Here is a 25,396-nt window from a genome sequence, read left to right on the forward strand (position 1 = left end):
ACTAACAACTGAAAACAAACCTAGCAACACTGTGGAACACACAGACACACAGACAGACATATACTCCACCCCCATGACTCTTAAATTTCCCCTCAGTTCATCAAAAGACACACGTAATAATGCTTTTGGCAGCAATTCCATTCTGAAGGCTGCTAGGGCTGGAGGGTGGGGCAAGGCAGGCGGAAAAAGCCACTGCCTAGTTGTCTGCATAAAGTCTCATTCCCCTCACAGTCTATACCTATCATGTTCTTTCATGGACCTATCCTCCATTAACCCTTTTAAAAAGCTGTTGAAGCTAGTGGCTGTGAGATCATCTTGTGGCAATAAGTCCCACAGGTTAAATGTTTGGTGCATAGCACTTATTTCTGTTTGCTCTCCGTCTGTTTCCTGATTGAAAAGGGCCTGAATGCTAGTAATGAAAGAGTAATGTCTTGCGATTCCCTCTTTCCACTTTGATCATAATTTAACAAGCCTCATTTAAAAAAGAAGAAGAAATAACTTAACAAGCCTCTACACATGCACACACTCAGTAATCTTTTCTTCTTCAGATTGGCTGTTGGCGCAGACTTACATGAACATTGCAAAGCTCTTCCCATCCACCCACTGCCACCAATTTTGTACAACAGGTGCTTGCCTCTATTGCCTCCATCAAGGCAAATTACGATTGAGCACAATTTTTTTAAAAAAATGCTTTGATTGCTTTACAGATGCCTCTGGGAACCTGTTGAAGGTTTATGCCCACCTTCTGCAGTTCTCCAAACATTTTGGACTACAGTTCCCATCAGGCTGTGCTGGCTGAGGTTGACGGGAGCTGTAGCCCAATACATCTGTAGTGCCTCTGGGCAGAGGAAGGCTGCTTTACATTAGTAAATCAGCAATTATCTGGTTGCCGCTTCAGGTCCACAAGGAATATAATGGCCGGCTGACGGAAGCAGACATGCTAGAAAGGCACATCATTCAGGCAAGGGCCCGAGCCACAGCGGAAGAGGAAAGGATTGTGAACTTATGTCAAATGGAGGTTCCAGAGAACTACTCTCATATTAAAATGCCACCAGGTGAGGGAAGTGACAGTTTGAGATCTTCTGGGGAGGCCTTTGCCTTGGTCCTGCCACCTCCACAGGCATCTCTGGTGAGAGCACAAGAGAAAGCCTTCTTGGTGGCTGTTTCCGGTTATAGAAATCCCTTCCCTGGGAGGCTAGGCTGGACCCTTCTTGGCTTTGCATTCTCCAGAAAGCAAAGACATTTTTTTTGTCTCTGGCAGGCCTTTGGCCATTAACTGGCTGTTGTGGCAGGGACTTCTAAGGGTCAGGGGTTGTGTGCTTTTAGAATCATAGAGTTGGAAGGGACCTCAGAGGTCATCCAGTCCAACCCCCTGAAATGCAGGAATCTCAACTAGAGCATTCATGACAGATGGCCATTCAACCTCTGCTTAAAAACCTCCAGTGGTTTTAAGTATTTTCGGTGCTATTTTTAATAGGATTGCTTACTTGTTTTTTAATATTTGTATTTATTGCATTTTTCGTTGTGTCTGTTTTAGTTTGTGCTGTGAGATAAGAATATGAAATCAATCATTATGCAGCCTCCTATTTTATGTCAACAGGCAAAAGGAAAATCTTCCTTCTGGTTCACAGGGAAAGGGTTAATTTAATTCAGCAAAGTTACGGATTTGAGACAAATTTAGATTGCAGCATTACAAACTACTTATTTGACCCAAAATAGCGCTAAGGGGATTTTCAAGTTAATGATATGGGGAGCTTTAGCATTTTAAGTGTTGAACAATCTGCATTTCTGAATATTTACATACAGTGGTGCCTCGCAAGACGAAATTAATTCGTTCCGCGAGTTTTGTGGTCTTGCGATTTTTTTCATATTGCGAAGCACGGTGTCGGGAAAGTTTTGGAAAAGCTTCAAAAATACCAAAGTCTTTAAAAACCTCAAAAAAGGCTACCACACCGCGTTCTATGAGTTGCTCCTCGAAGTCAAGTCGCAACTGTATTAACGGTGTTAAGAAAAAGGAAACAAACTTGCAAGACGTTTCCGTCTTGCGAAGCAAGCCCATGGGGAAATCGTCTTGCGAAGCAGCTCAAAAAACAAAAAACCCTTTCGTCTAGCGAGTTTTTTGTCTTGCGAGGCATTCGTCTTGCGAGGTACCACTGTATTAACGTCTTCCTGGATTGATAGTCCTTTGTGTGTGTGTGTGTGTTCGTGTGAGTTATATTGAAATGGTCACTGTAAACGATAAACAACTGTCTGATGGACTCCTGTCTTTTCTCTAACATTAACCTCTCTTTAAATGTGCATGCCATAGTGAGATCTACCTTCAGATGGTGTGTGGATAGCAAGCTTCTTAAAGACCATAATTTAATCTGCCCTGAAGATTATATCACGGACCCAGAAATAATTTCCCGAGCACCTAAAGGTAAGCTTTCCAAGCGAGGCTAATACAGCTTGCCAAGAATATGATTTAGGAATCACATGAAATAACTACACTGTTTGAGATTTCTGTTTGTACTTCCCTGTTCCCTCCAAGCATCACAGAGTGACCTGTGTGACGTTACCCCTCTCAACTTATATTATATTAACCTATATCCATTTCAGGGATGCGGGTGGCGCTGTGGGTAAAAGCCTCAGCACCTAGGGCTTGCCGATCGAAAGGTCGGCAGTTCGAATCCCCGCGGCGGGGTGCGCTCCCGTTGCTCGGTCCCAGCGCCTGCCAACCTAGGAGTTCGAAAGCACCCCCGGGTGCAAGTAGATAAATAGGGACCGCTTACTGGTGGGAAGGTAAACGGCGTTTCCGTGTGCTGTGCTGGCTCGCCAGATGCAGCTTTGTCACACTGGCCATGTGACCCGGAAGTGTCTCTGGACAGCGCTGGCCCCCGGCCTCTTAAGTGAGATGGGCGCACAACCCTAGAGTCTGTCAAGACTGGCCCGTACGGGCAGGGGTACCTTTACCTTTACCTTTATATCCATTTTATAGCTGTTTTACTGTTGCCCAAAGAATCCTGGGAATTGTGGTTTGCTGAGGGTGTTGATAATTCTTAGGAATTCTTAGGAATCTCAACCTCCACTCATTGAGTTTTCAAATTTCCTTGAGGAGAGAGGCTGTTCTATGCCTGTGATGGAGAGCAAGATAATAGAATTGTAGAGTTGGAAGAGACCATGAGGGTCATGTAGTAGTCCAACCCCCTGCAATGCGGAATCTTCTGTCCATTCATGATCCTGAGATTCTTTTGCCCAATATGAGACTTGAACCCACAACCCTGAGTGGTGCCGCCTTGCTGCAAAGCTTTAGCTGTAACCTATCTATATCTATCTGAACGTATCTATATAGTTATCTACACTCAGGGTATATCTTGGGCCAGAGAGGAGAGAAATGGCCAGGTTCAAAACTCTTTTTTCCCCTTAAGAAGAATGTGCTCAAATTTTTATTTGCATTTTTTAACCTTCTAGGTGCTTGATGGGGCATGCTGACAAAGGGAGGGGGAAATGCATGCTCTGTGTCCTTATTTATTAATTAAAGTATACCCTGCCTTTTTATCCAGAAATTAGACCCTCAAGGCAAGTAATAACCATTCTAAAACAACAGCGAGTGGTCTAAGATGAAAAGCCCAAGAATGAACAGCTGCAGTAATAATAAACAGGCTGAACACCATGCTGACAAGCACATCTAGATATAATGGTTTTCAGCTGCCGCCTAGAGACACAAAGACACATCAGGTTTGCAACAGATAGTTCTGAGGCTTAGATGCCACCACCAAGAAGGCCCTATCTGACACATCAAGACTCTCTCTAAATATTGTGGGCAGGTACATATGACTGAAGATGGCCTTTTAGGTATCTAAGCTCCAAATGTAGTGTTGGCTGCTTTTAAAACTTTCGGGGTTTTTAAGGGAGCACTCAGCTCCCCGCCTGAAGAACCAAAAAATAAAAAATAAAAAGGGTCACAAAATAGTACATGGGTACTAGTTTAGTATTTCCTATGCAATATTCCTTGGCTGCCCTGCAGAAAGCCAGAACTGGCCATTTGGAGAGCAATCACATTTTACAAGCCTGAGCTAGCCCTCTTTGTGGTGAAAAATGAAGAGGCATCACCTGGAAAGGTCTTCCAAATCACAGTGGAATTTGCAAGAAAAGGGTTGACCAGACCACTGTCTCTTTTCAGTGCTTTCAGACCTTCCCTTTTAATTGCAGATTCATCGGAACCTGGCTACTTGCAAGAGATACTTAGCTTCAAGCAGCATATTTCTAACAAACCGAATTCTCCTGGAGTTGGGGAAAGCCAGCGTGTTAACAAGATTCTGGAAAATCTACCAGAAGTATCATTATCCAGCATTACGTTTGAGTCTTCACCTTCTGCTATTCCGGAGAAATTGAAGAAAACACTTTCTAAGGTATGTGTATGTATTTCATTGCCTTATTGCGCATGTAGACAAGCTGAAAGCCTCACCCTCATTTTTGTATCTCTCTCCCGCCCACCACTAAAGGCTCCTTAAACAGCCCCATTCTTCCATCCTATCAGAGTGCCTTCTGTCCTCTTTGTTTCTTCTTTATTTGCCTTGACTTTTAAAAGTGTTTCCACCTGCCGTTTTCTATCTAGTTTCAGAACAACAGGAAAGAGCAGTGTTTTATTTGAATTTTGTGTATACATCAGTTTATTTGTATGCTGCCTTTTCATAGTTGAAACTGTGCTCATGGCGGCTTACAACATGAAAAAATTACATAATTACAATAATCATGAACAATAAATTAAACATCAAAAAGTACACAACCAAACTCAAACAATTTCCACACAAATCACAATAAGGTCTGAAATAAAATCTCAATAACTGCAACAACCCCCCTGCAACAAACCCCCCCTAAAACAGTACCCCAGCCTAAGTGTCTGTTCAGCAGCTTCAGCTTCTGCAGCTGGAGTCAGTCCTGGCCTCGCCCTCCCAGGCCAGGTGGGAAAAGGCCTGTAAGGCAAGGAGCAGGTCTTCCAGGACTCACAGCCAAGATTTTCTCTGGCCTCAGCTTTTGTAGCTGAAGTAAAGGTATGTAGCCAGTGGGACAAGGGTCTCTTTCTTTTAATATGGCAAGTGTAACAGATATTTGTAGCAGGAAAAGCAAATTCTGTAACCATAAGGGGCATAGTTCTGCTAATTAGATAAATATGTGTATAAGTTATATAATCTAAACAGTTGTTTACTTTAAAAAAAAAACCTCCATTTTGATTTGGGATATTAAGTGGTTGTGAACTGTCTATATGTATCTATATGGATACATTGCAGTATACAATTTTTAATAATAATAATAATAATAATAATAATAATAATAATAATAATAATAATGGTCCCTGATTAAATGGATTGTAGAACTGATGCATATAATGGAATATACATAGAATGTTTAGAAGCAATAGGTTTATAAGATTTATAAGAACCGGAGTGATCAGTCAGGGAGAAGAGGTTCTGGGATTCAAAGAGCCAACCGGCTGCACTCGAGCCCTAAAGGTAAAGGTAAAGGTACCCCTGCCCGTACGGGCCAGTCTTGCCAGACTCTAGGGTTGTGCGCTCATCTCACTCTAGAGGCCGGGAGCCAGCGCTGTCCGGAGACACTTCTGGGTCATGTGGCCAATGTGACAAGCTGCATCTGGCAAGCCAGCGCAGCACACGGAAACGCCGTTTACCTTCCCGCTGGTAAGCGGTCCCTATTTATCTACTTGCACCCGGGGGTGCTTTCGAGGCAGGTGCTGGGACCGAGCAGCGGGAGCGCATCCCGCCGTGGGGATTCGAACCGCCGACCTTTCGGTCGGCAAGTCCTAGGCGCTGAGGCTTTAACCCACAGCGCCACCCGCGTCCCCTACCCAACCCCAACTATAAACTGTGGAACTTGATCCTATGCATGTCTTCACAATATGTCCCGTTCAGTTCTATGGATTGAAGAGTACTCGTAGGATTACAGCTTTTACCAGAAACTTCCTGTCCGTTCCATTTCCATGTCTTTCTTGGCATTCATGAGCACCAGAGACTTGTTCTGTTGGGTGTAAACGTCTAAAGCAAAAGTAGTGATCTTCCTCTTTCCGACAGAGAATGCTGTGCTTCCCTCTGCAAAATGAGGTCAGCATATATTGTATTTTTCACTCTATAAGACGCACCAGACCACAAGACGCACCTAGTTTTTGAAGGAGGAAAACAAGAAAAAAAATATTCTGAATCTCAGAAGCCAGAACAGCAAGAGGGATCGCTGCGCAGTGAAAGCAGCAATCCTTCTTGCCGTTCTGGCTTCTGGGATAGCTTCACAGCCTGCACTCGCTCCATAAGACGCACACACATTTCCCCTTTCTTTTTAGGAGGGAAAAAGTGAGTCTTATAGAGCAAAAAATACGGTATGTTGTGATTTGGGGTGTTTATGATCAGTCTTAATGAATGTGAGCGAATCCATCGTAAACGTGTATCTGAAAGCGGGTTTTTTCTTTTCCCTCACGCCTGCTGCCAGAAGAAGGATCGTCCCTCGCAAAAATCATCTTGGAAGAATGACATGTCCCGACCCCAAAGACAAAAAGACCGCGCTTACCTCCAGAGGCTGGAGGACCGCCACAACTTCCTGAAGAACCCCCGCTTTTTCCCGCCTAACTCTCTTTGTGGCGGCAAGTCCCTGATCTTGCCTCAGAAGAAGGTGCAGCGAATGATCGCAGGAAAGAAAAGGACCACAGTGGAAAGGTAACTCTGCTTTTCCTTTCAGAACAGATAAAAACAAATCAAAGCATTCCCAACAGCGATAATTATACTGAGCATTTACATCACCCTTTCAAGCATTCAAAGCCATCGTCTTCATTCCCCCTACAGCTCTTAAACAGTTCGGGTAATGTCAGGTAATGTTATCGTCGTTGTGTTGCAGGTGGAGGCTTGGGGGATAAATCATTTGCTCTGAGGGCTGAGTTTGCAGTTGAGGGCCAAACTGAATGTGACGCACAACACAGGCCTGCTGCGGAAAATGACACTTGTGTGCCTGCCTCACTTTTACTTTGCCTTCCATTATATACAGTAGAATTTTATCTGTGCCCATGTGTCAAGGGCCTTAGCCAGTGCTTCTTGTCAGCTGGAGTGTGCCAGAGCACAGTTCCGACACCTCTCAGGTGGTTGCCATTGTGGGCTGGAGCTTCTTGCCTTTACATACTTCTGAGAAGCCCAAAACAAACATTTCAGGACAAAACTGAAACTGGCCAGTGTGTGCAAGTCTCCACTTTTTTTAAAAAAAAAAGTTCTGTGACTCCAACTACCGTATTTTTCGCACCATAGGACACACTTTTTCCCCTCCAAAAATGAAGGGGAAATGTGTGTGCGTCCTATGGTGCGAATGCAGGCTTTCGCTGAAGCCTGGAGAGTGAGAGGGGTCGGTGCGCACTGACCCCTCACGTTCTCCAGGCTTCGCACACCTCTCCGCAAGCAGCGGGAGCCCAGCACTGGGCTCCCACTGCTTGCAGAGACTTGCCTGCATGCTGAAGCCTGTGCTCGCTCAGCTCAGTGCGTCCAGGCTTCGCGGACCTCTCTGCAAGCAGCTGGAGCGCTCCCACGGCTTGCGGAGAGTTGCCGGCATGCCTAAGCCTGCGCGCGCTGAGATCAGCGTGTCCAGGCTTCGCGGACCTCTCCGCAAGCAGTGGGAGCGCTCCCACGGCTTGCAGAGAGCTGCCTGTTTGGGGGATGGGGTCGGGGGAAGCTCGAGCTTCCCCCGCCCCAGCCCTGCGCCTGGGGGGGGAAATAATTCCCCCCCCCCTTTATTTCCCCCCCAAAAAACTGGGTGCGCCCTATGGTCCGGTGCGCCCTATGGTGCGAAAAATACGGTAGTTCCTAGCTGCAATGGGTCAAGCTACAGGGTGAGTCAATTCGTATTTTCTTTTCTTTAATCCGTCTCCATGTAGTGGCAGCAGGCTTTAATCTTTTCAGCCAGGCTTCTACAGTTGCATGTGCCTGCATTTATTTCACCTGCACCAGAACCAAGGGTGACCCCCACCCCCAAACCAACTAAGGAGAAAGTTTGCTGTAGTTTTTAACACCTTCGTGGACAGTGAATACAGCTGTTGTCGAACCGGCATCTGTTCTGGGTGTGATGGAAAGGACTTTGCAGATCCATGCCTCTCAAAGAAAAGGAATTGGCGCCGCCACTGTTCTTACCTGCTATGTGCAGGCTGTAATCACTCCCTGGTTTTTCTTATTGTCTCATTTCATTTCAGCGACTCCCAGTCTGTGCCCGTCTTTCTAGCAAACCCACCGGCTGTTGTGTTTTCTTACTATGAAGTTGGGCAGGTTTATGAGGTAAGAGCTTCTTGCTGTGCAGGACATGAGTTTTGCTCTGCAAAAGTGCTAATTATCTCTATCTCTCCCCCTCCCCCAATCCCCAGTCTCTGTTATTTCCTTTGCCTCTTAAGGCTCTGCATGTAACTCTTCCCACTCTTGTGTGTTGGAGCCTCAATAATAAGCTTCCATTTTCTATTAAACATTTCATAAAATGTGGAACCTGCAACAAAATGTTGCAGTGTGGAGTTTGGGATTCCAGCCACTCTGTTCTGTTCACCCTTTCCTCCAGGAAACAGTTAGTTCCAGAAACAGTTAGTCAACATTGAGTGGAAAATGAGCACACTTAGTAGTCATGGCATTGTTGATTGGTCCTTCCTCCCTTCATCTTTTTCTTTCTAAAGCGTGTATGAACTTATGCAACCTTTGGGTTACCCCACACCTGCTGATACTTTGCGTCTTGTGCGGGGGGTGATGCCGTTTTTACCATATCAGGAACATCACTTACAGCCCAAACTCTGGAAATAGTGGGAACAATTCTTTGTTGATTGAATAATGCCCAGTTCCACCATGTTTAGGAAAACCTTCAGGGGCAGTTACAATTACTATTATTTATTCATTTTATTGCCTGGAATAATAATAGCATCATTTCCAATGGCTGCCAGTGGCTTGAATTAATTAATTTTAGAATGTAATGATTTTAGAGTGTTGTTTATGTTGTACTTTTGTACTGTTTTATTGTTGTTAGCCGCCCTGAGCCCGGCTAAGGCTGGGGAGGGCGGGATATAAATAAAATTTATTATTATTATTATTATTATTATTATTATTATAGAAATGCCTCACAGGATGTATATATGCTGCCATATTTTTTGACCTTTCTCTCTTTGCAGATGACCGTAGAGTTACAGAACATGACTTCAACGTCTCAGTGCCTTAGAATAATTCCTCCAGCTACCGATGCCTTTTCCATTGGGCTGGGTGAGGTTCAGGGATGCAAGTTTACTTGTTGGTTGCTTTTCTGCGGAAACTGGCACTTTTAAAATGCCCCCTGAAGGCTAGAAATTTGCTTCATTTCCTGAAAGAACAGGAAAACACTTGTCCTGAGAATTGCAAATATTGCGTGAGTTATGCTGCTGATCCCCATATTTTAAATTAGTCACGGACATAATTTGGCTGTCATTTGGACAAGCTCAGGGCACCCAGGTCCCACTTTGAGAGGCTCATTATCAGAAATATCAGTTATCCAAGTACAAAGAATTATACCCAGACTTCGCTACAGGAATAGCTAATTCAGATATCCAAACAACCAGAGTTTGCCCACTACTTCCTTACTTGTTTGTGTTTTGCTGGTCGGTTGCAGCCATTTCTGGCAAAAAGCATGGAGGAAAGTCAGAGAAATCACTTGTTAGTGGGACGTGGGTGGCGCTGTGGTCTAAACCACTGAGCCTCTTGGGCTTGCTGATCAGAAGGTCAGCAGTTTGAATCCCCATGACGGGGTGAGCTCCTGTTTCCCGGTCCCAGTTCCTGCCAACCTAGCAGTTCAAAAGCATGCCAGTGTGAGTAGATAAATAGGTACTGCTCCGGTGGGAAGGTAAACGGCATTTCCATGCGCTCTGGCACTTGTCACGGTCCTCTGTGCGCCAGTAGCTGTTTAGTCATGCTAGCCACATGACCCAGAAAACTAACTGTGGACAAATGCCGGCTCCCTCGGCCTGAAAGCACGATGAGCGTCGCAACCCCATAGTCGCCTTTGACTGGACTTAACCGTCCAGGGGTCCTTTACCATTGCCTTTTTAAAATCACTTGTTCCTTTGTTTGGTTTTTGCTGAGTGGCTGCAGCAGTTTTGAGCAGAAATCAGGCAGGGAGGGAGGGAGAACAGGCAATTATGAATGAGAAATGCTCCCATTGGAAATAATGGAAACCACCAACTCATTATGCAAATGTTTGCCTAATAAACAATTTCCTGGGAGCGTTCAGAAAGCAGGACCTGCATGTAGGTGCCAAGGCAGTGCTGGTTGCCAAATTCCTATGAAAATCTTACGATGGAAGTGTAATCCTAAAGTTGCAAACCTAGGAGAAAACCTATTGAAATCAGTTATTTCCAATAAACGTGTATAATCAGGCAGTTCAGGAGCTGAGGAGGACCTGGATTGGAATGCTCCAGGGGCGAGGATGATAGAATTAACGACAATTTAAATGGAGAGGCCTAGAAATAGGCATTGTGAGTGCAGGAGCACAGGATAGCAATTCAGAGAGGCCAAAGCACTGTGGGTCAAAATGCAATTTGTTCAGCTTTTTTGTTTATCGCTCCTCTCCTGGTTTCTCATTTGCGGTGAATTTAGACTGGTTGCTCAGTGGGGCAGCAACCTGTCCTGTAGTACTCTCAAAATTGCCTTTTCACATTGCTGGCACTATCTTATTACCAGCAACAACGTGCTCAGGGCAGAATTCTTTTGCAACCTGCTTGCGGCACCAGTTGCATCTGTGATAACGAATTTTTCAAAGGACGCCCGTGCTCCTTCTCTAGGACACTTTCCAGGCGAAGGAGGACTTGTCGCCCCCGGAATGAGTTGCTACTACGTGGTCCAGTTTATTCCAGAATACCTGTCAGATTACAAGGATTACATACTAGTAGAGTCGCAAACAACCTACCCGCTGCTGGTCCCTTTGGAAGGCCGAAGGCCACCTCCCATCTTAACGTGTGAGTTTTCTTTTTTTAAAAAAAGGACTGGCTATTTGTGGGAAAAGTATGTGAGCTTCTGGGACGTTCTTAGGATGTCATAGGTCCATCTCGTTCAGCCTCGCGTTTCTCAGCAGCCGATGCTGTGGAGTGGAAGCTGGAAAACAATGGAATTGGGAGCATAGAAAGGTGTCTTGGACCAATTAGACCATTGGTCCTTCTAGCTCCATTCTCGGATGAAGGGTGGTATATAAATTTAATGGAGAAGGAGGAGAAGAAGAAGAATTTCACACCATGCCAAATGCAGAACACAGTGAACCCCTATCCCCAACTACTACCTCTAGACATAATAGAATGTATTGTCCTGGGTTGAGAGTGCTTTTTCTTTTAAAGCCCCTTTCCTGCTCTTGCTCCCCCCCCCCTCCCTTTTCTTCTTTTGCTATAGTGCCTCACATTTTGGACTGCGGACCTTGCCTTGTGGGCGGAGTGAAATTTACAGAATTCCTGTGCAAAAATGAAGGGTCCAGCATTGGGAAGTTCTGCATAATGCCAAAGCATATCTGGCCACCTCCTCACTTCCGGGTAAGTAAGAATAGGAAGTCCCGCCCCCACTGCCATGCCCTCAATCCCATCTGGAACGTTCGGTTGCAGCACAGAAAGCATACAGCCATGCAGTGACCATTCTCTTTTCTTCTATGAAGGCCGTTGCCACTTTAGGTTACGTGGAGCAAGAGCCGTTCGGGATCCGACCTGCCGTTTTTGAGCTAGCTCCAGGCCAGTCTACTCTAATTGAGGTCAGTTGTTGGTGCTCTAGCTCACAATTCAAGCATACACTCAAAATAGATGCATAGTTAATAGGAAATCCGAAGCAGGATTCAGTGGGTGGTTCATTCATTTGAGAAAAAGTGAAAGCAGGGGTGGCAACATAATGCCCTCCAGATGTTGCTGGACTCCAGCCCCTGTTGTTTTCTTCCCTCTCGTGACCTTTTCTGTGGTGGCCCCCAAATACTGGCGCTCCCTTCTCTGCGACAGATTCCCAGCCCCAGTACTGGGGATGATCAGAAAACACAGAAAGGCAGACTTCAGACATGGGATTCTGCAATGATTGCTTGCTTTCTGCATGTGATTGTATCAGTGATTGCTGTGTTTTATAGTTTTTCCTGTTCCGTAACCTGCCCTGGGACCTTTAGCGATGGGCTGGTAACAAATATGCCAACTAAATAAATCATCCTTTCCCATGGGCTTGCTTGCTGGGCCTGATGGGCATAGTGGTCCCTCACCTAAACTACCACTTGGACTACCTCTGATACATAAGATTGGGTTGTTGTGACACTGAGGACAGATTTAGAATGATATGGCGATCAGAGTCAGTGTTTTGCTTGTGATGCGAATCTGTCTTCTCCACTGAGCTTGAAGACAGATGTAACATTAAAAAGAGGTGTTTGTTGCCGCTTGTTGCTTTATACAGTGGTACCTTGGTTCTCAAACTTAATCCATTCCGGGAGTCTGTTCGACTCCCGAAATGGTTCAAAAACCAAGGCGTGGCTTCCGATTGGCTGCAGGAGCTTCCTGCACTCAATTGGCAGCCGCAGTAGCCACGTCGGACGTTCAGCTTCCAAAAAAATGTTCGCAAACTGGAACACTCACTTCCAGGTTTGTGGCGTTCAGGAGCCGATTTGTTCAGGAGCCAAGCTGTTCGAGTACCAAGGTACCACTGTATTTTGTTCTCTGTGGATTGCTGGTCTGTGTTTGAACTCTCTTAGGTTTTAGACATCATTGAGATCTTTTGGAGAATTATCAGCAGTCCCCTCATTGTGCAACACTTCCCAAGATTCTTTTGGAAGGCAATGATGAAGCTGTAACTTAGCACAACATTCATGTCCATTTGTAGCGTAGCCTGCGGGAGCATTGTTCTTTTCACGATGCAGAAACTTCTCTTGCAGGTTGTGTTCATGCCCACTGTGCCCGAAGTGGTGTCAGTGAAGTATATCCTCATTTGCGACAATTGCCAAATCAACGACCTTACAGTGACAGGTTTGCCATTATCATCTTCGCATCTTTAGCATTCAAATGAAAACGAGTTTAGCGCCAGGATTTGGGGACCGTGCAGGCAAGCTCTCATCATCAGGACCTCTTAACTAGGAATGAGGGTCAAATTCAATCCAGTGTTCAGCTAAAGCTGGATCTACCTAATTCACGCTGCCTGAAATTGTGAAACCAACCTTTTCAAAACCACACTTTTCTCTGTATTTTGCAGTGTGGTTCTCCAAGCAAGCAGTGTGTGCAAAAAAACAACAACATATACTAAGGTTAAGTGTGTGTGGAAATACATATAATTAGTGCAAGCAATATACAAAATGCATTATATTGGGTGAAATTGCATAGAAAAATGTGTGTTAGGAAACGGTCAAACTAAAGCACTGGTGATTTTTCACTAGGACTTTTTAAAAAATTAAATTTCACAAACTGAAGTGGAAAAGTGAAGAACTGAGCAAGAGAAATGAAAATTGACAGATTTGCCCATCCCTAATTGTCCTCTTGGAGGGTCCTCTTAATTCACAGTGGTTGGAGGACAGCTGTGCGGTCCGTTGTCAGCTTAGATGACACCTGAATGCAAATCAAGCCTCCTGGAAAATCCAGTATCTCCATGGCATAGCACGTGCTGTGAATGCAGTTTAGCATTTGCTGTTGCCAACAAGATTCTCAGGTGGTAGCTCTGGCAAAAGACCTTGATCTGTCATGACTCTGGAGACAGGCACCACTTTTTCGGGGATGAGGTTGGGGTTTCGAGGTAGGGCAGGAAATGGCCCTCCTAGCCATCCCCCCCAGATGTGCATACAGACCCTGAGCTATTGGTGGACGGGTAGCCTGTTGCACAGCGCCTCTCGAGCCCAAGGAAGTTGTGTTGCTGTCCTCTGAGGCTCCTAGCTTTGATGCTCTGTTGGAATCACAACCTTCTCTGTTCCATCAGAACCAACAGCTGCCAAAGCAGGCTGGGTCTCTGTTAAATCAGGAGATTAGCGAGCTAACAGCTGAGATACGTATGGCCCAATCTGAGGATTCCTGTTCCTGAAATGGCTTTGAACTCCGCTGATGGTGTCCATTGAAATCTTGCCTCACCTCCGTATGGCGAGCCTGTTCATTTATTTCTTATAGAGTTGGAAGGGCCCCCGAGGATCCTCTAGTCCAGTGGTTCTCAACCTGTGGGTCCCCAGATGTTGTTGGACTACAACTCCCATCATCCCTGACCACTGGTCATGCTGGCTAGGAATGATGAGAGTTGTAGTCCAACAACATCTGGGGACCCACAGGTTGAGAACTCTAGTCCAATCCCCTGCAATGCAGGAATATGCAGCTTCCCCATATGGGGATCAAACCTGCAGCCTTGGTGTTGTCAGCACCATGCTCTAACCGACAGAGCTGTTCCGTCTTTCTGCCCAAGGTGGCATGCATAGTTTCCCTCCTCCCCATTTCCTCCTCCCCATAACCCTGTGAGGTAGATGAGGCTAAGAGACAGTGACAGGCCCGGGTTGCCCAGGGAGCTTCATGGCCAAGTAGGCATTCGAACCCTGGTCTCCTAGGTCCCTGGTGTGATGCTCTAGCTGCTACCCCACAGTAGCTTTCAAAACAGATCACGTTCTGAGACTTGGGAGAGCTGCCGCCAACTAGGGTGGGAGGGGGGAAATCTATGACTTTGCAGATGTTGCTGGACTACAACTCCCATCAACCCTGATTATTGGCCATTTGGCTTGGGCTGGAGTCCAACCACATCTGGAGAGCCACAGGCTCCTTCTCTCTGGGAGAGACACTACAGCAGTTTCCTACGGTCTGATGGGGGTCATGTGTTATACCCATAATGCAACTGGGTAGTCGCATTGGAAGGGCATAGGCTCAGTCAGATGCATTTGCCGCAGGATGTTTGCGTTCACTTTTGTTTCCAGGACTTGGGCAGCTGATAGCTCTGAAGCTTTTGTCTGTTACTGGAGGAGAAAGCAGCCCTATGCCCGGCGAGCTTGTCGACGTGACAGCTAAACACCTTGTGCGCTTTGGTTCTTTGAATCCCAAATCTAAGGCAGAGAAAACTCTGGTTCTAAGAAATCTGACGTATGTATGATGCTAAAACTGTATGGGGGGGGCATTTTTCTGGGCAGAAACCAGTTGTCTTTGCACTGAACAATATTTATTTTAGGATAATACATTACAATTATTGCGTACACAGCGCTTTAACGACAAGTTTCTTAGAGGTTTAGTTCACCTCCCATAGGGCTAGCTGCTAAGGGACGACACATTGCACTCATATGTTCCATCTTGTCCCCCACCCCTTGTGCTCCAACTGTGTCCCTGACTTCCTGGTTTGAACAAGCAACGGTTTGTTGTGACCTCTGAATTGGGTAAACTGTGGTTTTGGAAAATTTACCTCCAAACACACACTGAGGGAGAAAATCACATGATTCGGAATTCTCATTCTGGTTTGAAGGTAAATTATGGTTTGTGAAAACTAGAAAATTAGGATGGGGAGGGGGGGCATGGAATGACGGAGGTACAATTTCTGATGCCAAACTTCTATTAAAATAGACAATACATGGGAGTTGAGCCATTTCTCTTGGACCAGATGCTCTGGTTCTATATCCTCGAGGTGGGGATGGGGACTAACAAAGGCAAATACTTAAGTCCCTTATTTTGGGGGAGGGGGGCTAATTAAAAGGTACCCTAAAAAATGTAATTTTCCTAAATGTTTAGCCCAAAACTGCAGAATTGAATGCCTTCTTTTTCCCTTCTCTTTGCTCAGCCACGTGGATTTCCCTTTTTTCTGGCAGATAATGAAGCCTAATCTGCAGGCATCAATGTTGGAAGGCAAAGCGGACCTGACAAAGATAAAGTACAACTTGGAGACGGAGTCCGCTTTCTCTGTGACTCCTGCCATGGGGGTTCTGCACCCCCATAGCAATCACTCCTTTACTCTCTCTTACCATCCAGAGGAGGTACAGTCTTGCTTGTACTTGGTTGATTCAATATTTGCCATCTATACTGTGCAATTTGTTGGACAAAAGTTTAACCAGCAGCTACTAAAGGGTCTGAATGAAACTCAAAAGCAAATGAGTTTATTGCTTTCCACGCTAAAAGTCATTCTTAGATTACATTATGTATGTGCTCAGTAAAGGTAAAGATACCCCTGACCATTAGGTCCAGTCGCGGATGACCCTGGGGTTGCGCGCTCATCTCGCTCTATAGGCTGAGGGAGCCAGTGTTTGTCCGCAACATAACTAAGCTGCTTCTGGCGAACCAGAGCAGCGCATGGAAACGTCATTTACCTTCCCGCCGGAGCCGTATCTATTTATCTACTTGCAGTTTGACATGCTTTCAAACTGCTAGGTGGGCAGGAGCTGGGACCGAGCAATGGGAGCTCACCCCGTCGCAGGGATTTGAACCACGGACCTTCTGGTCATCAAGCCCTAGGCTCTGTGGTTTAGACCACAGTGCCACCCGCGTCCCATATGTGCTCTGTAGGCTGGTATGAATCAGGCCTGGCTAACTACTACTTCTTCTTCCAAACTTCATTGAAAATTTGCCTTCCAAACTTGTTACCTGCCAAGCCAAGCTCTCTCTACCCATTTACTGTGGCCAGACACATTCTTGGCACCGGTTTTGGTGTGAGACAATTAGCAAAACTAAGAAATCCCTTGTCTTCCTGGTGGGCTTCTGCACCTGGCTACTGAGCTGAGATTGGCTTGTGTGGGTCTGGGGTGGCTGTTTGGGGCCCAGGCCCACCTTCAGCCTTGACTAGGTGCACATGCCAGGAAGGGTGTGGCTGCTTCCAGCTCCATGGCGAGAGAACACTTGGTGCAAAATGGCTCTCGGTCTTACCTGAAGCCTCAGCTGTTTCAACTACAAGAGGCTTTGATCTCTTGCAGCCCAGAGGCAAATACACTTAACGTAAGCCGTAGATTATTTTGGGAGTTATTTTGATGTACATTAGTTGATTGCCGTTCTGGGTTTTCGTTCTCCTTGCAGCCAAAGTCGTATCACAGCGTGCTTCAGATTGTGCTGGAAGATATCCCAGAGCTACCTGAGTAAGTGATGCGTCAGGGGCACGTGAAAATGTTCTTAAATTGGGCCGGAGACTGTTGGCATTCTTGTTGCTGTGTTGGTCCGAGAGATGAATTTATTGTCCTAATGGCACCTTCCTCCTTTGCCTGATTTAGCACCTTATTGCTGAACTGTGTGCGCGCTGCCACACAAACACAAGCATGGATGCGCATGTGTTGCATTTGTTTCCGACTCAACCCTGGTCCCACTCCACCCCCACCTAATAGCAGATTTGGGGGCTTCCCTGGTCTCATGACGACTTTAGCCATTTAGCTGTGCTTAATTTTGGTGGATTGTGCCAGGCACCTCACAGGTCCTTTGCATTCATGGCAAAAGGGGCGAGGCAGGTTTACGTACTGACATGGTGGATTTGATTTAAATCAAATTGATTTAAATCACAATTTAAATCACTAGTCAGTAAGACTTGATTTAAATCTTTTTTTTTTTACAGAAGGACTCATTCTTGCTGGTATAATCTTAATATTTACAACCAGATGAAGGTTTCATTTTTGGAATAATAAATATTTTCAGAGTAGCTTTTTACAGTTATATCAAAAATTACTGATTTGGTTATACTATTAGAAATACGTAGAGAGATAATTATGAAATTATTGTGAGGTTTAATTTATTTGGACAACTTTTCTTCTATACTTTATTGGAAGGTGAAAAATAATCATTTCCTTAATAACAATTTATTTAACCAAAACAATAACATTATAGCATATGCATCCATGTTTGTTAACTAATGTAGTCAAAAAATAAAAAATAAAAAAACCCCAAAACTTAGACTGAGTTTTAGCACACATGAAAAACTTAAAACAAATCCTTATTTCCAGATGAATAGCCTTTGAACTATAATGTAATTTAAATAGAAAACTGTATTTAGAAAGATTTTTCCTCCAAAAGCATTTTATTTTAAAAACCCAATTTAAATTTTAAAAATCCAATTAAATTTTTAAAAAATCTGATTTAAATTTTTAAAATCCAATTTTTTATTTTAAAAAAAGTCATTTATTTTTATCCACCCTGCTTCCTGAATTCCGTTCCTCTGCATGTTTAGTCAGTCTCTATCCCATCACATTCAGAGGGGTTTTCTCCCAAGCGAGGGGGCAAAGCATAAGAAACAGAGAGGCGTAGACCTGAATGTGCCAAGAGAAGGAAGAGCAGTCTTTCCCCCCCCTGCTGGGATGGGAATCACATCCTTTATGCTATTCTAAATATCCACAACAGCAGCAATTCTAACGCCATCCCTCATGCAGCCCTCAAAAACGGGAGCAGTACGAAAGCGGAGAAAGGCACCAAGAAGATGTGATTGCTTTGGAAATAGACGTCAAAGGCGATACAGAACCCTTCCAGATCCTTTTGGAGCCCTATGCCATGATCATCCCAGGAGAAAACTACATTGGTGTAAATGTCAGGAGAACATTTAGCGTAAGTCTACTTTTACTTCAGCCAGTATATGTATGCATTGATCGATTGCCGAAAAGTATCGTTGTGTATCAATAGTGTGGTGTACAACGTAAGAATATAAAACACCACTCACAAAATAAAAATGCATTTAATCCTTAAAATGACAGGCTAATGAAAAATATACAGTGGTACCTCGCAAGACGAATGCCTCGCAAGACGGAAAACTCGCAAGACCAAAGGGTTTTTGGTTTTTTGAGCTGCTTCGCAAGACGATTTTCCCTATGGGCTTGCTTCGCAAGACGGAAACGTCTTGCAAGTTTGTTTCCTTTTTCTTAACACCGTTAATACAGTTGCGACTTGACTTCGAGGAGCAACTCATAGCTACCACTCATAGTGTGGTAGCCTTTTTTGAGGTTTTTGAAGACTTTGGTGATTTTTGAAGCTTTTCCAAAACTTTTCCGACACCGTGCTTCGCAGGACGAAAAAATCAAAAGACGAAAAAACTCGCGGAACGAATTAATTTCGTCTTGCAAGGCACCACTGTATAACTGGCTGCAAAGTCCTGTTGGCATAGATAAGGTTAAGGACAAGAGACACCTGCCAAATCTCTGCTTGGAGTGTGTCCTGTCAGGTGCGGGACCAGTGACACTAAATCCCCAATTTCGAGTTGAGGCAGTCAGGCCTCTGTAACCTGGAAGGCAGCAAACAGCCCTACGGGTTGGTTGTGCTGTTTGGAGGCCGTGTCTGTTCTGTGAGCTTGGAGGCCTCCTATTTAAGTGTGAAATCTATTTCTTTTGTAGTCTGGAAGAAGCCCCAGTGTCTGGGAAGGAAGCCTGATGCTTGTCCATGGTCCTGTGTGTCTTCCTTCACCTTCAGACATGTCAGAAAATAATTCTAAACTCTGCAAATGGAACAATGCAAGCAGATTAAATTGCTCTCGTGCAGAGCTAGGCTTTGGCTTTATATTTCTAGGTGTAAGAACCCACTTTTATGTTATCTTTTATGTTATGGATCACCGCCCCTTATACCCTGTATATAAGAAAAATGTATTACTTTTCCTTATCCCTTTAATCTCCGCTACCACCATTCAATTCTAAATAGTCTCATATTCATATATCAATACTAATGAAGTATTAATCTGTGGGTTTGTGTTTCGTATCTACCTGGCGCACCTGCCTTTGGTTACTTCAGAAGTCTGGAAATGGTGATTTGGTCATATAACGGCATTGACTGTCTGTTCATTTATGAATCTCCAGATGTACAATAACAGCAAATCGTCCATCAGGTTTACATGGGAGAAAATAAGTGATTGCGACATAGTTGAAGTTGAACCTTATTCCGGAAAATTAGGTAACGCTTTTTCTGTCTGTTGCATCTGTGTCGTGCACACTGCATTAATATGGGCAGAGGGGCTTCCTGGCGAGAAAGGGGGAGAAGAAGAAGAAGAGTTTGGATTTGATATCCCACTTTATCACTACCCGAAGGAGTCTCAAAGCGGCTAACATTCTCCTTTCCCTTCCACCCCCACAACAAATACTCTGTGAGGTGAGTGGGGCTGAGAGACTTCAGAGAAGTGTGACTAGCCCAAGGTCACTCAGCAGCTGCATGTGGAAGAGTGGAGACGCGAACCCGGTTCACCAGATTACGAGTCCACCGCTCTTAACACCACATTGGCAACTTCCCTCCCTTCCCCACCCCAGTCCTCCAGCCTGGCCCGGTGCTGTGCTGAGAACCTGGACAGACACAGCTGGGCTACTCAAACCCCACCCATCTCACCTGCCCAGGTCTCAGGAATATGCACCTGGGCATTATCTCCCCAGCCATGACCAAATCATGAATGAGTGTTCTTTAATTGTGGCCTGGCCTGGCGTTAAAAAGCAGCAGCACCAGGCTAGAGGTCTTGTTGCCAGGGCTTCTTACATTATCATTGGATATGTATGTTCTTGATACTCCCTAGGGCTAGGCCCATCATAAGACAAGGAGAACGGGGTGGGGAGGAAAGATTATACAGTGGTACCTCGGGTTACAGATGCTTCAGGTTACAGACTCCGCTAACCCAGAAATAGTACCTCGGGTTAAGAACTTTGCTTCAGGATGAGAACAGAAATCGTGTGGCGGCAGTGCAGCGACAGCGGGTGGCCCCATTAGCTAAAGTGGGTACCTCAGGTTAAGAACAGTTTCAGGTTAAGAACGGACCTCCAGAACGAATTAAGTTCTTAGCCCAAAATACCACTGTATGCATAAGTGCATATGCCACTATCATGAGAAGGCCATGATACGTGTTTTGGGTAATGATGTTGGTTTTGGGAAACCATTAGGCTTTGAAAAAACAACACCTATGATCTTTCCCCCCCCAGATGGAAGTAACAGATTTGTCTTCTCTAGGGGTAAATGAATTCCAAGAGTTTGAGTTCACCATTACCGGAGGGAAACCTGGGCATTCCTGCCATGATCTGCGGTGCAAAATCACTCACTCCAAAGAGCCCGTGGTATTGCACGTGGAAGCCGACTTTAAGGTGGGAATATCTGAGCCTACAAAGCTGCCTTTATTGTCTTGGCCCTTGGGGTGAGAGGAGCAGGGTGCTTTGTGCCAGAGGGATGCCCCCCTCCCCACACAGTGCTTGCGGCCTTCCATCGGACTCGGCTGCCCCCCAGCAGAGAGTTCCACAGTCCCCACCCCAGTGTTTCACTCAGTGCTGGTGTGTTAGTCAATTTCAGCATGCATAACCTTGTATTTTGGATGCTTTTCATTGAGACTTTTGTGGTGGTAGCTGACCTGTTTTATGTGGTTGGCTTTTCTCAGGGACCTGTTCTTTCCATTGATGTCCCATCCTTTGACCTGGGCCTGCTTAAACTGGGAGAAAAAGTGCGGTTCACGTTTCAGATAGAAAATCTAAGTCAGCTGCCAGGGAAGTGGAAAATTCAGGAAAGCCCTGCTTGCTTAGCGGAAAGAAATGAAGAGGTTTGTTGCTCTGAGATCAGAATTTGGCCATTTCCCTTCCTGTGCCTTGTCCAAAGGCAGGGCATTGAATGGAAGACTTTTGATGCCCAGACCTCTGTTCATGGAATTACAATGGCTCTTGGGTTTCCCCCCTGCAGACCTCTCCGTTCAAATTTCAGCCACGTAGTGGAGAATTGTATCCTCTTGGCAAGTGCAAGGTCTCTGTTTTGTTTACATCATACATGTGTCAACGTCTTAAGACCGTGTTAGAGATGGAGGTGGAAAATGGAGTTGGAAGGTGAGGACATGAAATGGGTTAGAGACTATTCTGGTAATCTCTCCTCAGTCTCCCAGAGGGCATTTCAAGAGAACATTTCCATCTCTGCTGCAGAAAGGGTCCTATAGCGTTGGTCATGTGGCAGTTGGTCATGTGGCGTCAGGCAGAAACTGTCCTATTTACCCAGGCCTTTGGCCATTAAATAATCTATGGTTTGTTAAAGCTGGGAGGGAATGGGACTGTTATTATGATTATTTTATTATTACTCTGTTATGCATTTATTATGTTTTTATTATTGTGCTCCTTAAAACATGTTCTTAATGTTGTGCACTGCCCTGGGATCTTTTGATAAAAGGAGGTACATGAATTGAAATAATAATAATAATAATAATAATAATAATAATAATAATAATAATGGGAGCATGGGTGGCCCAGAGGGAGGGGCTCCTTTTAGAACTGGGCAGTCCAACTTTTCATCCCAAGTGGGCCACAAGAGTACTTCGATACAGACCCCGCAGGCTGCACATTGTTTTGTTGCTTGGGGGTTTGAGGAGCTAGGTCAAAATTGGAGGATACCCCAGCCCTCATGCTGCCTTCCAAAAGCCAGCTAAGCAAGGTACCAGGCTTTGGGAAGGAGACACAAGGCTCTGGCAGGATCCTAGATCCCTCCCAAAGCTGGCTAGGCTTTGGGAAGGAGGTTGGAGGACTCTAGGACCTTGTCAGAGCCCTCATGCCTCCTTCCCAAAGCCCAGCGATTCGCTTACCTGGGTCTGGGAAGGCAGCGCAAGGGCTGCAGGGCATCAGATGTTGTCATGGACTGCCAAAAAAGACCTTGGGGACCACATTCGGCCATTGGGACACGTGTTGGACCTGTTGAGAAAAACACCTCTTCCCTGTATCAAAAGGAGTTAGGAACAGGAAAGGTTGTATGCTATCAGTATAGGGGCTCCTGTAGCTTTGGGTGAATGGTGCCCAGGCTGCCATCATTGCAGCCTTGGCAGTCTTAAAGGGACACTTACAGCAGAGAGGGGGCTGAATTTCACATGCTAATTCAAACTGCCCTTCTATGGAAGATAAGTGTTTATTCACTACCTACTGCTGGAGCTCATATACTTTTTTGTGTTTTCAGTCACATCTTAGTTTTTGTGGAAGTCCAGACTCCCCACGTCTGCCTGCTGTCGAGTCATTTGCATTTTGACCTCTCGGTTGGAATCCCCGCGGAAGCAACCGTTCATCTTTTTAACCAGACACTGCTCCCGTCGCGCTTCCAGTGGGGCGAGGTCAGTGGTGCTCCTACTCCTGACTAGTCAGAAGAGCGTCCAGCTGCCTCCTGTTAACTGACCAGCCTTCCTGATTTGTCCGACAGCTCCTTGGAAGCCAAGCTTCTTCCTGCGAGCTCAGCATCTCTCCGGAAAGTGGCACTTTGGGTCCCAACGAAACGAAGGAACTGCGTGTGGTGATAACCACAAATGTTAAGGTTAGGGGTTTTGTTTTAGAAATAATAATAATAATAATAATAATAATAATAATAATAATAATAATTTATTATTAGTTCCCCGCCCATCTGGCTGGGTTTCCCCAGCCACTCTGGGCAGCTTCCATAGAAACCGAAAAACACTAAAATATCACACACTAAAAACTTCCCTTAACAGGGCTGCCTTAAGATGTCTTCTGAATGTCAGGTTTATCGCTTTGACATCTGGTGGGAGGGCGTTCCACAGGGCGGGCGCCACTACCGAGAAGGCCCTCTGCCTGGTTCCCTGTAGCTTTGCTTCTCGCAATGAGGGAACCACCAGAAGGCCCTCAGCACTGGACCTCAGCGTCCGGGCAGAACGATGGGGGTGGATACGCTCCTTCAGGTCTACTGGGCCGAGGCCGTTTAGGGCTTTAAAGGTCAACATCAACACTTTGAATTGTGCTCGGAAACGTACTGGGAGCCAATGTAGGTCTTTCAAGACCAGTGTTATGTGGTCTCGCCGGCCGCCCCCAGTCACCAGTCTAGCTGCCACATTCTGGATTAGTTGTAGTTTCCGAGTCACGTTCAAAGGTAGCCCCACGTAGAGCGCATTGCAGTAGTCCAAGTGGGAAATAACCAGAGCATGCACCACTCTGGCGAGACAGTCCGCAGGCAGGTAGGGTCTCAGCCTGCGTACCAGGTGGAGTTGGTAGACAGCTGCCCTGGATACAGAATTGACCTGCGCCTCCATGGACAGCTGTGAGTCCAAAATGACTCCCAGGCTGCGCACCTGGTCCTTCAGGGGCACAGTTACCCTATTCAGGACCAGGGAGTCCTCCACACCAGCCCGCCCCGTGTTCCCCAAAAACAGTACTTCTGTCTTGTCAGGATTCAACTTCAATCCATTAGCCGCCATCCATCCTCCAACCGCCTCCAGGCACTCACACAGGACCTTCACCGCCTTCACTGGTTCTGATTTGAAAGAGAGGTAGAGCTGGGTATCATCCGCATATTGATGGACACCCAGCTTGGCTTTCAAAATGCAGAATAACATTGCGGTTGCTGATTCATTTGTTCGTAGACAACCCTCTTGTCTATGACCCCCAAAATGGGGTGGGATGCTGATGTTGATGACCTCTGGGACCATCATTGTGGTGTAGCGGTTAGAGTGCTGGACTAGGACTCGGGAGACCAGGGTTCAAATCTGCCTAACCTACCTCACAGGGTTTATTTCTGTCTACAGCACTAGAGAAAAACACGTCCTTTCAGTTCTAGCAAGTCTGACAAGCTTCCTGTACAAACGCAAACGGAAGGTTTCAAATTACACTCTTCACAGAGCTCTGAGAAGCCTGTGAACTCCCGGGGAAATTCCTTCCCACAGATAGCCGCATCATGTGATGTCAACAATCTGGCTGTTTGCAGCTGCGATGTTTCCATATACTGACAGTTGTGAGGAGGAAATGGAGAGGAGGAAAGCTGGAAAGGGGGTTATTGTTTTTTTTAACTATTTTGTGCTTTTATCCTATATTTTTACCCTGAGATATTCAGATAAAGGACGGTGTATGTATTTTTAAAATAATAATAATAATAATGATAGTAGTAGTAATAATAATAATAATAATAATTAATAATAATAATTGCACCACGCCAACTTTGCCTCCCCCTCCACGCAACCACCTGCAGGGGAGCAATGATGCAGTCAAAGAAACAAGAGCTCCTTTTTTCCTACAACTGACTTTATCTGCTGCTTCTGTATTTTAACTGCTGTCCTATTACCGTATTTTTCGCTCTATAACACGCACCTGACCATAACATGCACTTCGTTTTTAGAGGAGGAAAACAAGGAAAAAAACATTCTGAATGAAACAGTGGATGTATCATTTTTGTGCTTCATGCTGTGGCCACAGACATGTGATCTGATGGTGAATTTGGGGTGACCCAATGCAAAAATCCTGAGAATCCCTGTGGATTCATGCTTTGTAACCACGTTTTTGCACCATTGCAGCCCCAGGCAACAGTGGGTGCGTGATTTTTGGGGGGCAGGCTGTAGCCATGGACATGCTATGTGATCTGATGGTGAATTTGGGGTGACTCAATGAAAAGATCCTGAGGATCCATGTGGATCCATGCTTTTTAACCACATTTTTGCACCATTGCAGCCCCAGGCAACAGTGGGTGCGTGATTTTTGGGGAGCAGGCTGTAGCCATGGACATGCTATGTGATCTGATGGTGAATTTGGGGTGACTCAATGAAAAGATCCTGAGGATCCA

At 45.5% G+C, this 25,396-nt stretch overlaps 1 protein-coding gene across 3 annotated transcripts in view; it reads left to right on the forward strand.

Annotated features, from left to right (window-relative positions):
* The window catches only part of DLEC1 (DLEC1 cilia and flagella associated protein), a 53,849-nt gene that overhangs the window by 4,498 nt on the left and 23,955 nt on the right, over positions 1-25,396 (forward strand). For all 3 annotated transcript variants that reach the window (XM_028749623.2, XM_028749620.2, XM_028749621.2), the window contains exons 3-22: positions 899-1,055; positions 2,309-2,419; positions 4,192-4,391; positions 6,478-6,701; positions 8,213-8,294; positions 9,164-9,251; positions 10,802-10,975; positions 11,400-11,536; positions 11,656-11,748; positions 12,898-12,988; positions 14,896-15,058; positions 15,744-15,936; positions 16,967-17,025; positions 18,301-18,472; positions 19,708-19,801; positions 20,837-20,967; positions 21,255-21,413; positions 21,551-21,690; positions 22,799-22,949; positions 23,036-23,146. In XM_028749623.2, the coding sequence (XP_028605456.2) occupies positions 899-1,055; positions 2,309-2,419; positions 4,192-4,391; positions 6,478-6,701; positions 8,213-8,294; positions 9,164-9,251; positions 10,802-10,975; positions 11,400-11,536; positions 11,656-11,748; positions 12,898-12,988; positions 14,896-15,058; positions 15,744-15,936; positions 16,967-17,025; positions 18,301-18,472; positions 19,708-19,801; positions 20,837-20,967; positions 21,255-21,413; positions 21,551-21,690; positions 22,799-22,949; positions 23,036-23,146 (2,730 nt within the window). The remainder of the gene's footprint in view (positions 1-898; positions 1,056-2,308; positions 2,420-4,191; positions 4,392-6,477; positions 6,702-8,212; positions 8,295-9,163; positions 9,252-10,801; positions 10,976-11,399; positions 11,537-11,655; positions 11,749-12,897; positions 12,989-14,895; positions 15,059-15,743; positions 15,937-16,966; positions 17,026-18,300; positions 18,473-19,707; positions 19,802-20,836; positions 20,968-21,254; positions 21,414-21,550; positions 21,691-22,798; positions 22,950-23,035; positions 23,147-25,396) is intronic.

This window comes from Podarcis muralis, chromosome 12 (genome assembly GCF_964188315.1).
Source record: "Podarcis muralis chromosome 12, rPodMur119.hap1.1, whole genome shotgun sequence".
Classification (NCBI taxonomy): domain Eukaryota; kingdom Metazoa; phylum Chordata; class Lepidosauria; order Squamata; family Lacertidae; genus Podarcis; species Podarcis muralis.